This window comes from Urocampus carinirostris, chromosome 7, assembly GCF_059441175.1.
Source record: "Urocampus carinirostris isolate Australia breed hairy pipefish chromosome 7, RoL_Ucar_1.0, whole genome shotgun sequence".
NCBI lineage: Eukaryota > Metazoa > Chordata > Actinopteri > Syngnathiformes > Syngnathidae > Urocampus > Urocampus carinirostris.
Genome location: NC_142355.1, coordinates 27838609 through 27857480, shown reverse-complemented (window position 1 = coordinate 27857480; position 18872 = coordinate 27838609). Strand labels below are relative to the sequence as shown.

The window sequence follows — 18872 nt, the reverse complement described above, 5'->3', positions numbered from 1 at the left end:
ATTAAAATGTTACAAGAGCACATATGTTTATTTGCTACATCACAAATGTTATTGGATGAAGACATGTTTATTTTTCAAATGAACAAATTTGAGGCAACCTGGATAAGTGAACGCTGACGACTTTTTTGACAACTTAAACATGACAAGGTGAATGCTTAGATCTCAGCACATCTGCCTCACAGTTGAAAAGTTGAGTGTTTAAATCCTTCATTGATGCGTAGACTTCCTTTTGCTACAATGGTTTTCGCCAGGTACTCAACATTCCAAAAGAAGCATGATGAGGATTCACAGAGGGGGCAGTAAACAACATCTGCGCCATAAATGTGGCCTGGCGTTGCCAAGACGACGCCATTTGATGTTTTATACAAACATCTGGATGTATGACACCATTCCTCAAATCATTTTTGATTCATTCAAGCAGTGCCAACTTCAATATGTATTGTATTGCATTGTATTGTATTATCTAGATGTTGTCCTCCAACTCATTCCCGTTAATCTTATCCAAACGTCCCTATGTTCCGTTTCAGGCTGAACGAGTTCCTGATGTGGGACCTTGCGGAATGGTTCTGGATTTTGTAAAGCACTCCCTTGTCACTCCAGAGGCTCGACTTCTTTTACGCACGCTGCATTGTCGTAGCAAAGTAAGGACCTGTCAAGTGTTTTATGACCCACCTAACTAGATTTGCTTGTTAAAAGTCTGAGTGTTTCATACTCTAATTTATTCATTTAGTCATCAAAGGCCCTTCACATTTCCTCCTTAGAATTGCAACCATTATTGCTGAGTGTCCAAAAAGGAGGCTTTGGCTCCCATTTTTTAAATGATTTGGTATGACCTGAATTGGGATCAAACACCCTGACCTCACAGTCTCAAAGCAGACACTTTACCACAAGGCCCCTGAGCTGAATTATTTCATTATAATTGATGGGTTTTTTCAGTTAACAGGACTATCTCAAACGATGTTGGGTTAGCTGGTGTGTTCTTGCCTAAAATGATCCATTTGAGAGGTAAACATGGCTCATAAATTAGAAAAATCAGCCTTAACCCTGCTTCAACTGAGCTAAATCAACAACTTCACATACTTACTAGATTAAATCTGAACACTGAACTCCGAATATGCCTGACTTATTAATGACCCAGTGTAAATTTAATGAAGATGTACTATGGATGTCCCTCCCACCCCACAAACCATTCAAACCATTTCCAGGTGTCTTGGAAAATGTCTGATGTATTGTGTTGAAAGTATAGAGTGAGCAAGTTTACTAATTCAAGATCATATCTTAAAGATATTTTCTCGACACCAATTGTTTTTTCCCCTCTTAGACGGTCAATTAGTGGCAAGTGTAATAGAAAAAACATTTTAAAACTATGATGAGTGTTCAGGCAGCACGGCGGGGCAGTGGTTAGCGCGTGTGCCGGCACAGTTCTAAGGTCTTGGGAACCTCCCGTGTGGGTTAAAATCCAGCTACCGGACTTCCTGTGCGGAGTTTGTATGTTCTCCCCGTGCTTGCGTGGGTTTCCTCCGCATTCCAAAGACATGCATTTCAGGTGGATTGGCCGGTCCAAATTGTCCCTAGGTGTGATTGAGCGAGCGAGTTGTCTGTCCCTGTGTGCCCTGCGATTGGCTGGCAACCAGTTCAGGGTGTCCTCTGCCCACTGCCCGATGATTGCTGGGATGGGCTCCAGCACCCCCGCGACACTACTGAGGATAAGCGGTGCAGCTGATGAGATGAGATGAGTGTTCGGCAAATGCTTGTCTAGCCCTGGTGACGAATCTGTGTATGTCCTGTTAACCTTAGTACAGCGGCAGCCACTCAACTGTTGATATGATGTGATATGGATGGGAGGGAAAACAAACCACCAAGTGTATTGGAATTAGAATCAAGATCAGCTGTTCTTCTTGTTTCATGTCCGGACTTTGTTGTACTCAATCCAAACCATTGGAGGAGCCTCATGTTTAACTAATGAAATATCTTGTTTTTGAGACAAAACCCAGAGTTTGTCAGTCTAACTTACTTTCACAATTGTTCTGAATTGTATAATTCTATATGGACAGCACTCAAATTGTAAAAATTGTATGATCTCTAGGACAGTTCTTGCGCTACGATAGTAGGTTTTATTTTTTAAAACATTAGTTGATTTACTGGATATTGGTATTGTGCTACAGGCCAGGGTAATTTTTGATGAAGCGCTAAAAAAATGGGCCTCAGAACATTTGGAACCCCTTTGGACTGAGAGTCACACCTCCTCTGGTATGGGGCTCCCTTTAGCCTAAAAAAGTTCTTTCCACTTCAACTAACAGGCTATTGCCACCCATTCGACTCCAACCACAAACATTCTTGCGCACTACCCAACCTCTGTCAAATGCTTACAACTGAAGTTGGTCGCTAGTGAGAAGCTGGCGGCTGGGGCCGAGAGCCAGGTATTGCGAGACGGGCAGCACTCTTTGGTGTAGGAGGCTGCAACTGTTGGGAGTTATTGAACCTGCTTTTACAATTGTTGCTAACCACAACAATATACAACTTTCATTAACCTAACCATCTTTCTGGTTGTACAATATAATTTATTAGTTTAAATTATAACAGAATGCTTGATGAATGACTATTCAAGTTAATGATTGTGTCCATAATGTCCATTAGTTTCTTTTTAAACTGTTGTTATCTTCACATGTTATATAAGCAAAAGTAAACAATTCTGAAAACATAGTAAACATATATGTCTAAAGTTGTTATGTGTTTTTTGGGTAGACCTAAGACTGCTCTGAAAGGTCCGACTGAAACCACATCACCGTTTTGATAGTCCCGTTACTGTGCTCACGCGATGCTGCTACCAAAGTAAATTGGTGAATTATTAAAAAAGACGACTGATTAATGTCAGTAAATATTTTTATTCCAAACATGTATAAATCATATTAATATGTCAATATTTTTAAGACTTTCAAAAATTGAATTTAAGGATTTTAATGCCTATTAAGGCCTTATTTTTAGAAAAATTAATTCCATGACCTTTCAAGAATCTGCAGGGATCCTGTTGATATACCTCAATAGGGTCATGATCACCCAATGAACAGCCATTGTCACTTTGAGTCTGTGAGGGTGTTGTTACCTGGGTAAGGAATGTGGAACCATGGTGAATTATTGATGGCATCCATGTTAATGTCAGTCCTTGCCGAGTAACCGTAACCGTCCGACTTGGTTGGTAGCACATCAAAGACGGTCAGCAGAAAACAAATCAGCCAGCCGCCACACATTCCAAACAATGCCTGGAGTTTTACAAAGCAAAAATTGTCCATCAGGGAACCGAAGAAGTAAGCCGCATGAGAATATTGCAATCAGATGCGGATGGAATCACATCAAAGAACAATCTTCTGAAATACTTTTATATGACGTTCCTGGACTTGGTTAGATGGACGTATTAATTACTGTATGCTTTGGACTAGTCAGAGGATGAGGGGGGAGATATAGCTGAGGGATTAGGGTATGCCCAGGTTTAAGAAAGATATATTTGAAGCTTTTTAAAGTCTCAAAATACTTTTACCTATATTAAGGGAACAATTGTCAAATACTGTACATATTTTCTTGATCTGTTTGTTTTTTTCAAAGAACATGAAACTAATTATTATTTTTGATTTGACTTCTTGCACTGGTGTTATTTCTTATAATATGTCGCTGATCAGACCCTTATTTTAAACCACCATCCTGCCATGGAAATGTTGTTAACAGAAGAACTTGGCTATCCTTAAATCCACTTTTTGGTGTGATTCATCCGGGATATTTACAGTTAAAAGTTTTTAAATCAAAGGTCTATCATGCAAAATTCATCCTATTTAAAACGCCCTTTGACAACAGGCTTTAGGAACGGTAGTCTGTAACATGGACATAGCTGGGCGTTGGCATGTCTTTCAGTGCTGCATTAGGAAAGCTCATTCCGTTTCGCCAGGACGCCCTATATTGTTTGTGTATTTGATATTAGAGCACACGTTGAAATATCCACACACTTTATATGAATTATGTTCCTGTCCGAACGTTCAACGCCGGGAGCTGATGTGACTCAGAGTTCTTGGATCACTCCTCCATAACGCCCTTGGACTCAAATTGGCATGCCATTTTCAGGAGAAAACACAGGCACTGTCGCCAGGTGCATTCCGTGGTGCTATGCTTGATGTCCTTTGGGAGCTGGGCCAGCATCACAGGTGCTAGTGTGTCAGCAGTTTCTCAACAGTAATACAAAGGCTTAATAGTTTGTATGGAAGAGTGCACCTAGGGCGGAGCAGTTCAAGCATGCAAGATGGTGACTCACCGAAAAGAGCTTGAAGAGAGGGTAGTGGAACACCTTCCACTTCTTATCCTTGTAGGCAATCAGCGGAACATCCACTTTGCTCAGGTACTGCGAGAACAGCAGGATGAGGGACACTGTGCTGTGGACACACAACAGGCAATTTACACACTTTGTAACTAAGTCTCTTGAGCAGCGGACCTTGTTTGAAACACAAGCTCACAAGCATGGATATTAATGATGATGTGAAGCACCACCAATGGCTTATCTTTATTTTAAATGCATGTTTTGTTTTATTACCCTGGGCTGGAGGTAACATCTTGGGTCCGGCCTCGAACCCGGGTTCAATCTTAAAATGTCAATCATTAAGTCGGGCTTCTCTCTCGCTGTATTTATTTTTTGTAGAGCATCTTACTTTTACTCAAATAAGTATTTAGATAAACAAAATACTGACCAAACTATCAGTTTAACTAAAAATCACTAGATTTAAAGAAAATTTCCTCCTCTATGTTAGGGTAAAAGACGCGCGACTTTGTCCTTCCACTTCCTCCTTCCACTTCCTCCTCTACCGATGGCTGACAAGCTTTACAAACGTTCTCTCTGCTTTTTGGCAAAATCTTTCACTTTTTTCAGCTTGTAATCTGCAGAATTGGATTTTCTTTTTGTGCCATTTTGTTCGGTTTCCATTTTGTTTGCTGTATGTCGCCGAGATACGCACTTTGGCGCCAAACCATTCATTTAGGTGCTACACTTGCAGTGCTGACTTGATTTGAGGCACTAGGCCTCAAGTAAATCCCAAGCTGCGTGGTTAAGCCAAAACTCACAGATTGTTGCTAAAGTACGCACGGCCGGAGTAAAGCTACGTGTTTACTTTGGTGGCAAATTAAGGCTTCGGGTTTCTTTCGGGCTTGTTTATCAAATTAAGTTAATCCGTCGCGTTTGGGCGGGTTCGTGTTTATATACCCGCGACTTGGGTCGGGTCGGGCTGAATTTTTGGGCCCGACCTTACCTCCACTAATTAAAGCCATATCCCTTTCTTTAAACTGTAATTGTAAGTATTTACCAAGACTTAAGAAATTTGACTTACATTTAAAAGTAAAACCCAAAAACCATTATTTGAGACTAGGGAAACTAAACCATGAAACTTGGATTCAATATAAAACCATAACCCTTTCTTCAAACTAAACCAATTTTAGCAATCAGATCTTATTTTTACACTAAAAACATGACTTTGTAACCTTATTTAAAGGCTAATTCTAATTTGACAAAACCCTACTGACCTTAAATTGAAACAATAAATTATGCCTGTGTTAAAACCATTCTCCATTTTAACGCATATCCTGTATAAATGTATGGATTTTTAAGCAAGATAGACCAAAGAACAAGTCCATAATAAGTAATGTAAATTATAGTAACCAATTCTGAACATTTTTTTAATACTTAAATCAGTTTAAGCTTCTTTTCCCAAGCAATCACAAATGCCATTGATATTTACAGGCTTGTTTATGATAAGAGCAGCTTCTAGAATATTTTTCACAGTCATAGATGAATAATTTATGTCTATTCCTTTCTGTGGGAGGTTTTGAAACAGTGTTACACTTCCTCTCAGTGTGATGTATTATGTCGAAATGAGTGTGTTGACAAGTAGCACATCTGCAGATGTTCAAAAGCAGCAATACAGTCCTCCCTAGGCTCAGGTGGCAACATATTCCTTGAAAATGAAAATATACCTTTGTGTCCCAGGAGAGAGACCCAAATCTCCCTTATTTTGGGATATCAGCAGCTTGAGCTTGAAATATCTCATCTCATTAGCCATACCGCTTATCCTCATTAGGGTCGCGGAGGGGCTGGAGCCCATTCCAGCCATCTTCAGGCAGTGGGCAGGGGACACCCTGAACTGGTTGCCAGCCAATCGCAGGGCACACGGGGACAGACAACTCACTCGCGCATTCACACCTAGGGACAATTTGGACCGGCCAATTCACCTGAAATGCATGTTTTTGGAATGTGGGAGGAAACCGGAAGCACGGGGAGAACATACAAACTCCGCACAGGAGGTCTGGAGCTGGATTTGAACCCACGCAGGAGGTTCCCATGACATGAACTGTGCCGCACAAGCGCTAACCACTGCGCCGCCGTGCTGCCCGAGCTTGAAATATATGTGTTAATACAGTATTTTGTTGAAATAAAACGACGTTCCGAAATGCAATGATTTTTTTTTCTGTGCAGTAACGGATCAAACTTGAGAAAGAAATTGTATGTAAGACAAAAATATAATATCAAACAGGTGTGTCTGGCATGATGCTGCTATAATTTCTCATTATAAGAATGCAAAATAAGCATATATCGTTAATTAGGCCACCATGCACTGCCTACTTTTCTTAGAAATGCCTTATTTTCTTTGTTCACAGTCCTATCACGATAGGAAATAGTATTAATTTTAATTTCTGGGAACTTTTCAAATTATCAGTCTGACCTGGCAAGCGTCAGTAGTCAAGATTAGTCGTATCCCTCCCACACATTGACCGACATCAAACACGTCACGAATTCCTATGCACACCTGGATTGTGTGAGGACGAACAAATCATTTGTAGTGGGTCGTGAGACTGAGCATCAGTGTCTCTCATCTCATCTCATCAGCCGTACCGCTTATCCTCATTAGGGTCGCGGGGGGGCTGGAGCCCATCCCAACCATCTCCGGGCAGTGGGCAGGGGACACCCTGAACTGGTTGCCAGCCAATCGCAGGGCACACAGGGACAGACAACTCATTCGCTCATTCACACCTAGGGACAATTCACCTGAAATGCATGTTTTTGGAACGTGGGAGGAAACTGGAGTGCCCGGAGGAAACCCACGCAAGCACGGGGAGAACATACAAACTCCACACAGGAAGTCCGGTAGCTGGATTTGAACCCACACAGGAGGTTCCCAAGACCTTAGAACTGTGCCGCATACACACTAACCACTGCGCTGCCGTGCTGCCCCTCCTCAAAACATTTTAAATGAAAAATAAAACACTTTACTGACATTGCTGAAGCAGCCTGAAAGAACCATTTTGCTTGTGTAATATTAGCAACCAATTATTTTCTTATAGTTGTGCAGTAAAGCGTAAAACCAAAAATGAGGATGAGACGTTTTTGGAGGCTTGCATTTCACACAAGTTGTCACTCAAGGTAAGTTGTACTTGACAAAACAATACTGTTCACAGTGTAAAAATGATACACTTTTGATTTAAAGATTTAGTGCCAAATCGATCCTTACTTTTCCTATTGTGTCTTAGCAGACTGCAAGGCTGTTTTGCACCTCGCAGGTACACTATCCATAAAAAGTGGCCTTGAGTACAAATGCAGATGTTGCTTTGTTCAAGCTGGAAACAAAGTTAAATGAATAAAAGCGCTTCCTGTTAAGCATCTGCAGCTGTAGCCTCCTGACCTCAGTGACAAAACCACTTGTACTGACAAATCTAAATTAATGACACAAGGTTTTCAGCACCAAAGTCAGTGGAGAAGAAAAGAAACTATCAAAACACACTGCGGCATGAAGATGAAGATGTATTGCCCTTGCCATCGTGCCATAAACCTTTCATCTTCTGCAGAGACACACATAGCGTCTTTGCCAAAAGCAGAGCCAAATTCTCATTTAGGCCTACACATTAAAAAGGAGGCTAATTATGGTAAATGGTCTGTTGTAAAATAGGAAAATCCACAGCATATCCTTAATGTGTGTCTGTGTTACGTTTTCAGTCTTACACGGAAGACCGCCAAATTTGTCATTCTCAAGTTCCGAAACAAACAATTGAAGTCACAGTAGTCTGAAGCAAATTGATTCAAGTTGAATTGGCCTGCTAATAATGTTTCAGCATCCATACAAGAAACTCTTTTGGTTAACATTTGGATTCTCTTAGAACTCTCTCATAAGAGACACAAACTAAGAGCTAGGATCTGCAAATCCTGTAACCAAGTGTGCCTAAAGAAAGACCGAATTCTTTTTAAATACAGTTTGTCCATTAGATTTAAAACAAATTTAATGACCGGTATTTTGACAGCGTGTCAAAAAGTGATGAGTAATGAAGAGTTTTCGGCCATTGGATTGCATTGTGTTTTATGTTGGACGAGAACCAAATTTTTTCCTTATATAATATACAAAGTAAAACTTGCTACAGGGGTTGAAATCTTCGCAAAACATATGTGAGGGAAATATTACATCGCAGTTCTCAAAATATCCCCCCTTTTTTGGGTTATTTGTTGCTCCTAAACGTTAATGCACTTTTATTGCACTATTGTTACGTTGCACTATTATTTTTTTTTATTTACAAACATTGCACTAATATTATAAAATAGGCTAGTCTCTAAGCACTACATTTTTTAACGCATTCATCCCGATAAACTTTCATCTTGTTTAAATTGTGAGGTTTTTTTTACACGTTTAGCCTGGAGTGAGATGTCTAATCTCGTTACATACAATGTGTCACAACGTTAAAGTCAATGACAATAAGAAAAATTCAATTCAAACCAATTCAAATTTAAACAACGATCGCCCCAAAAATGAGGGACATTTGGGCCAATATTGCAGACAGCCGCTAAGTGAGTGTAGCTCTACAAATTATTATGACCATTTTTTCATCAGTCATTAAATAATAGTGTAGGATGCCAGTTGGTTGTTATTTTTGCACATTGTTATTAGTTGTTTTGACTAATATGAACTGTTCACATCATTGTCGCTAACAGCCAATCATGTTACTGTTCTTCGATTATCCCAACTTTTAGGGTGAATCTGCTTTTGTTACCTTGGAGATTTAATCTAAAAACAAAGCTAATGGGAGGACATTAGGATGCAATTTCTTATCTGAGGTTTGAGCTCCTAATTTTTTTCCTTGTAAGTTTGAAAACCTATTGATGTCTTTTCGACTAATTTTGAGTCTCTAATAAACTATAAAATTAGCAATTAAGTTAAGTCAAGTCACATTTATTTGTGTAGCTCTTATCACAAGGAATCTCAAACTGCTGCACAGACCTTCCCTGATGTAAAACCTACATTAGGGCAACGAAATCCTCAGCATGTGGAAAACGAAGAGACCTTGATAAAGGGTTACATATACAATGGATGTTGCATGGGAACCAATACACAATTGTGCAGACTCACAGGGCAGCAATCCCCCAATGGCCACCTGACTTCTTGCCAGCCTCAGTGAAGAGTGACAGGCCGATGAGGTTGATGGTGGGCGCAATAGCCAGCGGCCCAATATATCGGAGCACAAAGCCCACCAGGCCTGTAAAGCCCAGCATGATCTGGACCAGCGACGACACCAAAATAGCTCCTTGGATCTGTCAAGTGAGTTGGATAAACAAGATGACATTTGTAATATTTTCTCGCCAGTTACAGTGTTATTTTTTGCTAATTATAGTACTGTCGTAACGAAATACAAGCTTCTTATGCTGGTTTGATCGTTCTCCATAAGGGAAAATGATCATGCCGGATATAACATAAAAATCTATTAGATTTTCAGCACCTACCTAATCCAGCGAACAAAGCAAGTATACTTCTAACTACAGGGTTGATACGACTCACAAAAAAGAGGCTAAACAATGTGGTGGTTACGACCTTTGACTGACTACTTGAGTTCTATTCGCTCCTGTGAGGATTTGTTTTGCAACACAGTACTGACAAAGTTGAGAGTGATGGCTGAAAAAAAAATCTATGTGCTTTAAACCAATGACAGATGAATTTCCCAGACAGCTATTCAATTCATGACCCCCACACCCTTTGAATATACACCGGAACAGGGAATTGGGTTTGTAATGAATATTCCTCTCACTGTTAGGGGAATTGTTACATTACATGTTGAGCTACATTCCAGCAAAAGTAGCAAGTTGGAAGTTTCAGCCCTCCCTGTTGGAAAAGCACCAATACGGTTTCATTTCGATTGACCTACAGGGAGTGCAGAATTATTAGGCAAATGAGTATTTTGACCACATCATCCTCTTTATGCATGTTGTCTTACTCCAAGCTGTATAGGCTCGAAAGCCTACTACCAATTAAGCATATCAGGTGATGTGCATCTCTGTAATGAGAAGGGGTGTGGTCTAATGACATCAACACCCTATATCAGGTGTGCATAATTATTAGGCAACTTCCTTTCCTTTGGCAAAATGGGTCAGAAGAGGGACTTGACAGGCTCTGAAAAGTCAAAAATAGTGAGATATCTTGCAGAGGGATGCAGCACTCTTAAAATTGCCAAGCTTCTGAAGCGTGATCATCGAACAATCAAGCGTTACATTCAAAATAGTCAACAGGGTCGCAAGAAGCGTGTAGAAAAACCAAGGCGCAAAATAACTGCCCGTGAACTGAGAAAAGTCAAGCGTACAACTGCCAAGATGCCACTTGCCACCAGTTTTGCCATATTTCAGAGCTGCAACATCACTGGAGTGCCCAAAAGCACAAGGTGTGCAATACTCAGAGACATGGCCAAGGTAAGAAAGGCTGAAAAACGACCACCACTGAACAAGACACACAAGCTGAAACGTCAAGACTGGGCCAAGAAAAATCTCAAGACGGATTTTTCTAAGGTTTTATGGACTGATGAAATGAGAGTGAGTCTTGATGGGCCAGATGGATGGGCCCGTGGCTGGATCGGTAAAGGGCAGAGAGCTCCAGTCCGCCTCAGACGCCAGCAAGGTGGAGGTGGGGTACTGGTATGGGCTGGTATCATCAAAGATGAGCTTGTGGGGCCTTTTCGGGTTGAGGATGGACTCAAGCTCAACTCCCAGTCCTACTGCCAGTTTCTGGAAGACACCTTCTTCAAGCAGTGGTACAGGAAGAAGTCCGCATCCTTCAAGAAAAACATGATTTTCATGCAGGACAACGCTCCATCACACGCATCCAAGTACTCCACAGCGTGGCTGGCAAGAAAGGGTCTAAAAGAAGAAAAACTAATGACATGGCCTCCTTGTTCACCTGATCTGAACCCCATAGAGAACCTGTGGTCCCTCATCAAATGTGAGATTTACAAGGAGGGAAAACAGTACACCTCTCTGAACAGTGTCTGGGAGGCTGTGGTTGCTGCTGCACGCAATGTTGATCGTGAACAGATCAAAGCACTGACAGAATCCATGGATGGCAGGCTTTTGAGTGTCCTTGCAAAGAAAGGTGGCTATATTGGTCACTGATTTGTTTTTGTTTTGTTTTTGAATGTCAGAAATGTATATTTGTGAATGTTGAGCTGTTATATTGGTTTCCCTGATGAAAATAAATAATTGAAATGGGTATACATTTGTTTTTTGTTAAGTTGCCTAATAATTATGCACAGCAATAGTCACCTGCACACACAGATATCCTCCTAAAATAGCTAAAACTAAAAAATCCCCACTCCAACTTCCAAAATATTCAGCTTTGATATTAATGAGACTTTTGGGTTCATTAAGAACATGGTTGTTGTTCAATAATAAAATTAATCCTCAAAAATACAACTTGCCTAATAATTCTGCACTCCCTGTATAATCACGATACAATCAAACAAAATCAATCTCCTTCATTCACAATTTCTCCAAAATGTAATTAATCATAATGTTGACAGGATAGGCTATTTTCAAATATAAGTCTGGATGTATTTGAATTATTATAAGATGTATGTTTTAGTGGGTATTTGGAGGGGCATTAATTGTTATTTTAAAAAATATCTCATGATAAGTTTATTTTGTTTTTAATTTTGGACACCAGCAAAGGAGATTGCATAGGATGACAGTTCGTTACTTTGACCCTTTCACATCACTGTTCTCCGATCTTTGGACTTTTATGCAGTGTTTACATCATTGTCACCATCAGCCAATCATGTTGCGTTATCTAATTTTTATTTCCACACCCGTGAGGCAGGATCTGCTTTTGAAACCACAGAGATTTAATCAAGAGAAAGGGCTCAGGGGAGGGCTTTTGGAACAGGTTGGAATTTCTTATCTTAGGTTTGAGTTCCCCTCTTTTCACCTTGCAAGTCCTTATTTTGAATGTGTATACTAAATTATAAACGTATAATTTTAGCTTTAAATATTAATTACGTATTGGCCCTTAAAAATCTAAAACTTAATATGGGTGTGTCATTTCAGATCAAAATTATGAGCATGTCAGACTTACCTCACACATTCGCGACATCCACACTTCGTCATTACTTTTAGTCATTTGTAACGCACTGGTGCCGTTGGACGCAGAAAAGCTGGCAGGTTCTTGAAGGCTGGGACACTTCCATTTAGGAAGAGCAAGGATAGCAAGGGTAGGAGTGATAAAGCTGAATGTTCCACCCTGGAGGATTGGAAGCCTGCATGTGGAAAAGAGTGATTTAAAAATATCGCTAATCTAGGTGATTTGGAATAAGGCCAAATACATGATCGAAGCAAAGCGATGCCATTTTGGCCACTCCCATTTGTCCCTCCAACACATGTACTCGCTATTGATTCTGGAAAACAGCTACTAAATATAAGGCATGTCCGATTTGTGTTGCAAATGGACCATAGCATAAGCGTTTAAATCAATAGGTATAATTGGATTAAAGTTAAGATTAGGCAAGAATCTTGAGCCTCGTATTAACTGTTTATTTTGATACAGTGCAAGGCCTTTTTGACGTTTTAAATTGTGCCCGGGACTCAAAGGGACAGTAGGTAATGTTTAACCGCTAGAAGTCGCTGTGTTGTATAGTCCAACCAAAAAAAGGACTAAAGAGCACAAAGAATAAAACAAACTAATGAGACTCAAAGTGACCATTGAGCACCATTTTCTTTTAATTTTTTGATCATCCTTTCACGAGGTTTTCAGTTTTTGGGTACCCTTAGTAGCAAGATGATAGACAATTATGTCCGCTCCTCCAAGGTAAGGCTCATATTATGAAAAAATACAAGTGTCTCAACCGACGAGATTTCTAAAAATGAGATGGTACACTATCATGACAGAAGTACATTTAAATCCATATTTATTTATTATTATAATTGACAGTTTTTTAACCACTAGGAGGCGCTAATAATACACAATTTCCCTTTAACAGATGTATTGCCACCAGCCACCACCAGAATACCATTTTACATTTACTTGAATGCAGACAATGGCCTATATCCACTTAATGGCAACCTAGGTCAACTGTATAAAATGCATTCAAAAGTTGGAATTAAATTCAGCTCAGAGCAGATTTCTATATGAAACATCTTTTTGTGTGCACAAAGTAGTTTTTTTTTTATCACTTTCTTCAATCCTTTTTATAAATTATGTCCAGGGCCCAGTGAAAGGTTTGTAGTCTGTAAGGAGTCTGTCACAACCAGAACAGATGGTAGACCCAAAAGCAGAACGTTTTCACACAAAGCTTTTTTTGGAGAATCGAGTAAGTCAGGTGCTGGGAAACAAACAACAGCGATCCAGTGCTCGCTGGGCAGGAGGAGCAAGGAGCTCATAGGACCGGAGCGTGGTCGGAATGGGGAAACGAGTGGAGTGGCTGGGATGGGCAATCTGAGCGTGGTCGATGTGCAAAGACGGGTCAAGTAGCCAGAGCAGGAGATCGGAGCGTGGTCGGTGGGCAAAAACGGGTCAAGTAGCCGGAGCGGGAGATCGGAGTGTGGTCAATGGACAGAACGGGTCAAGTAGCCAGAGACGATTGGGAAGTCGGGGACAGACAGGCAGGATACAGGTGAGGACGGGATCAGACGGGAGCCAGAGTCAAATTATGCTTGCCTTGCAAATGCGGAGGTTCGCTGACGGACTGACAAGGAATGAATGGAGAACTGAGTTTACAAAAGTCAATTCCATTGAAGTTGGGAAAAAGTTTAAAATGTCAGTAAAATTAGAATAGAATGACTTGCAAACCTTTTCTAACCCATATTTAAATGAATACACCACAAAGACAAGATTATCCATGTTCAAACTCATAAACTTTATTTCCATAAGCAAATAATGATAAACTTAGAATTTTATGATTGCAACAAGTGCCAAAGTAGTTGGGAAAGGGGCTTCTTCACCATTGTGTTACATCACCTTTCCTTTTAATAACACTCAATAAACGTTTAGGAAGTGAGGAGACTAGTTGTTGAATCGTTGATAGTGGAATCCTTTCCCATTCTTGCTTTATGTACAGCTTCAGCTGTTCAACAGTCCGGGGTCTCCTTTGTCTTATTCTGCGCTTTATAATGCGCCACACATTTTCAATGGGAGACAGGTCAGGACTGCAGGCAGGCCAGTCAAGCACCCGCACCCTCTTACTACGAAGCCACGCTGTCGTGAGACGTGCAGTGTGTGGCTTGGCATTATCCTGCTGGAAGAAGCAAGGGCGCCCATGGTAAAGATTCTGTTTGGATGGCAACATACTTTGTTCCAAAACCTGAATGTACTTTTCTGCATTAATGGTGCCTTCACAGATGTGCAGGTTACCCATTCCTTGGCCACTCATGCACCCCCATACCATCACAGATGCTGGCTTTTGCACTTTGCGTGCATAACAGTCTGGGTGGTTCTGTTCTTCTTTGGACCGGAGGACACGACGTCCACAATTTCCAAACACAATTTGGAAAACTGACTCATCAGACCACAGAACACTTTTCCACTTTGTATCAGTCCATTTTAGATGGGCTCGGGCCCAGAGAACCCTGCGGCGTTTCTGGATGTTGTTGATGAATGGCTTACGCTTTGCAACATAAAGTTTTAACCCACACTTACGGATATAGCGTCGAACTGTATTGACTGACAGTGGTTTTCCAAAGTGTTCCTGAGCCCATGTGGTGATGTCCTTTACACATTGATGTCGGTTCTTAATGCAGTACCGCTTGAGGGCTCGGAGGTCACGGGCATTCAATAATGGTTTACGGCCATGCCGTTTACGCACAGTGATTTCTCCAGATTCCCTGAACCTTTTCACAATATTATGGACTGTAGATGATGATATCCCTAAATTCCTTGCAATTGTACTTTGAGGAATGTTGTTTTTAAACTGTTCAACAATTTGCTCACGCAGTTGTTCACAAAGAGGTGAACCTCGCCCCATCCTTGCATGTGAATGACTTAGCTTGTTCGGGTCTCCCTTTTTTATACCCAGTAACAACTCTCACCTGTTGCTAATTCATCTGTTCACCTGCAAATAGTTGGTTGATTTCCATTCATCCACTTTCTGAGTAGTTATTGACACCTGTCCCAACTATTTTGGCACGTGTTGCTGTCATCAAATTACAGAGTTGATGATTTTCTCCCAAAACAATAAAGTTTATGAGTGAAGACAATAAATATGTTGTCTTTGCTGTGCATTCATTTAAATATGGGTTGAAAAGAATTTGCAATTTACTTGGATCAATTTTTATTTGCAATTAACACACTTTCCCAACTTCATTGGAATTGAGTTTTGTAAATAGGAGGGGAAACCAATCAGGCCACGAGCAGCAGCTGTCGCCAAACGAGCGGACACAGGTGAGGGCAACGAGTAATCATGACAGAGTCGAAAATGTGGCCTTCAGTTTCCTAGTTGCGATGGTGACTTGTCTAATCTGGGTCAAGTCAAGTCACACTTCATTTTATCCAGTGTATAGCCCTTAATCACAAGATGTCTCAAAAGACTGCAAAGGATTACAATTACACCATCCCCTTATCTGACTTTTTGGACTATTTTACAGGCTTGAGGTGTTGTCGCTTTCATGTAATCTGGGCTCCTTTAATGCTGTCATTTTAGAGCAAAAATACACCAACTCGATTTTAAAGCCTCAAGCCATGGACTCTGACCCATATCTATATATCTTGTTAATCTCAGGGTGACCTAACTCAGAAATCAGGGATGGATTTTGCTTTTGATGAACCTCCTTTGTGTGTTATAAACTGCATATCCCCACTTGACTTCACTTTTAATATCTAGGAGTGGCTGATGAATTTTTTTAATGAATCTATTTTCCCACCTTACCTAAGCAGCAGTCCATCTGCCTCGGAGCCCATCACAAATGAAAAGGATGCAAAGCAAATAAAGATTACGCCGGGGTATTTGCAGGGATCTGCATTTATGTTGCGTTATGGCTTTCGTCACCTGTGTGGGCAGGAACCCAGGACAAAAGCTTTCATTATTTGCTCAGCTTTTGGAGCACAAAGTCCGTACCACTGACTGGTGTGGGAGGCAGAGGCATACTTATAGAGATGGATGCATCGCCAACATCCTCTCACTCCCTCCCCCGCGGTGGAGCTTAATGGATACCGAGTGTCCTATACAAACATGGGCGATACGCACTAAGCTGCGTACACACATTGAATGTCTTATTTATGACGATGATGAGAGATAGAGGAAGAAGGGAGCACATGAGTATGACATTTGAAATTTGTCTGGACAAGGAGTTAAGAGAAAGTGTTTGTGCAGTTCTCCTTAAAGAAGGAGCAACGCAGAAGTTGGATTGGGAATTATCATGACACGAGGTTTTACTTTTTTGTTTTTGTTTTTATCTCTCCTTCTTTCTTCATCAGTTTTTCTTTGCTCTCTCTATTTCTTTCTCCTTTTTATCTCCCTCTCTCACTCTTTCTTTTTCTCTTTTTTCTCTCAATTTCTCCCCTTTTCTCTCGTCACTCTCATTTTCTCTCCCTTCTCTCTCTCCACTCTTTCTCTCTCCCTCTCTCTCTCTTTCTCTGTCTTTACCATTATTTCTATCTTTATCTCTTTACCCTTATTTCTCTCCATCTCCTTTATTGTTATTTTTCTTTATCTTTATTTCTCCTTATTTTTGTCTCCCTTTATCTTTATCTCTCTTTATCTTTATCCCTCTCTTTATCTTTACTACCATTTAGCTTTATCTCTTTATTGCTTTTTCCTTGCCCTCATGTAGGTTTTAGATCAGGGGATGGTGTAATAATAGTCTGTAGTCTGTAATAGTCTGTGATCTGTGCAGCCCTTTGAGAGTTCTATACAAATAAACATGACTTGACTTGACAGTGGGGGAAACTGGAGATAATGGATTTTACATGCCATCTCTTAATATTAGACTGTTACACAACTTCTTTCAAGAGGTAGTTGCGACTTTCTTGAAAATTTAAAGTGAAAAATTGGTGATACAATCTAATACTATGAATATCAAAACTAGAATGTCACACCGCTGTATATACCGCCCACCCCAAAATTCTTAAAGGATGGCCCACCATGGGGGCGGCAAACATTCAAACAACTCAAAACTTCAGAAAATTGATGATGCAAATTGAACACCAAATGTTTAAAAAAAAAAAAGGAAAGGTGGAGCTGCTCTAACAAGCTGCCATTTATTTACACACATTACCTCCCTCCCAGTCAGTTCTGTCACGGTAAAATTGAACTGAATATTTTGTCGTGATTGGCTACGAATGAATCAGTTACACTGACAAAAAACTATGAAAACTGTTATAATCGTATACTACAATACCAGGAAGATGATAAGGAATAAAAACACATATCAAAATAGCTTAAAATGTTAAAGGCTAATCCAATTTTGTTTTTATTGCCCTATTAATGCGAAATAGACAGTGCATTTTGGTGGTGAACTAAAAGGAATATTGCGATCAAGCTCTAAGCACCACCAGAAGTTAACTAAGTTCATTAATGTAGTCTTTGTGTATCAGTAGAACATGTCAACCACCTGAAAGGCATTAACGCACATGTTATATATAGCATTATGTAGACCTATTATTATTTCAATTCATCAAATATTTACCTGACGCCAATTACTGTCTGGAGCAGTGTGCTAAGGCCAGACACGAAGAAGATGGTGCAGATCAGCTGACTTTTGGCGATGTTGTTATCGGCGATGCAGAGCGGCTCCGCCAGAATGAGCGGGATGGCGATGATACCACCGAATGCTAAGACATAATGCTGGAACAAAGAAATAGAAATATATTTAATGTCATTGAGTACAACGTAGTGTACATTGTTCACAAGATTAGATGTGGCACTGCAGGATAAACCATGTGGTAAAAGAAAGTGTCTCTGAACCTGTTGCTTGACTAGATCAAATCTAGAAGCAAATTACAACCATTTTTTAGGGGACTATTGTGTGTGGCCTAAACTAAAGACGAATTATCTTAATTCTTTGTCAAGAATTAACATGTTTTTTAGTTGCTTATATTAAAATTTCAGTACAATAAACGCACTGCCATGTCACATTGTGTAAACGTTTAAATCAAATATAGACTCTAAGAGTTTGATTACTAATGCAGTCGAGACACCTGTACTACAACCTTCTACGGGCCGTCAAACAGGCGACTCGCGGGCCGAATTAGGCCAGCTAGGCGATTGAATCCGGCCCGCGAGACAACGCTCAGAGAAGCGCAAGAGGAAAATGAGCTGCAGTTTGAATTATATCCAATTGATGTTGCCAAAGCCAGGTGCCTCTCACAAACGCTGTACTTGTTTTTATTTATTTCTCTAACTCACTCTCTTCTTTCCTTTTTTGCTCACTCTCTATGTTTTTCACTCTCTCTGTCTCTCTTTTTCTCTTTCTTTGTTCCTCTGTCTCTTTCTCTGTTTCCTTTTACCTTATGTTGCTCTCTTCCTTTTTTCATTTTCTCTCTCTTTGCTTCTCTCTTCCTCCCATTCTCTTTCTCTCCATCTTTTTTATCCCCATTTCTCTTTCTATCTCTCTTTGGATT

At 40.3% G+C, this 18872-nt stretch overlaps 1 protein-coding gene across 1 annotated transcript in view; it reads right to left on the bottom strand.

The window, feature by feature from the left end:
• Positions 1–18872, bottom strand: part of LOC148362861 (solute carrier family 23 member 1) — a 73930-nt gene that overhangs the window by 22400 nt on the left and 32658 nt on the right. Inside the window, exons 3-7 of the mRNA XM_088340435.1 lie at positions 17939–18096; positions 12399–12579; positions 9417–9598; positions 4298–4415; positions 3104–3260 (exon numbers count right to left, since the gene is read on the bottom strand). Coding sequence (XP_088196561.1) covers positions 3104–3260; positions 4298–4415; positions 9417–9598; positions 12399–12579; positions 17939–18096 — 796 coding nt within the window. The remainder of the gene's footprint in view (positions 1–3103; positions 3261–4297; positions 4416–9416; positions 9599–12398; positions 12580–17938; positions 18097–18872) is intronic.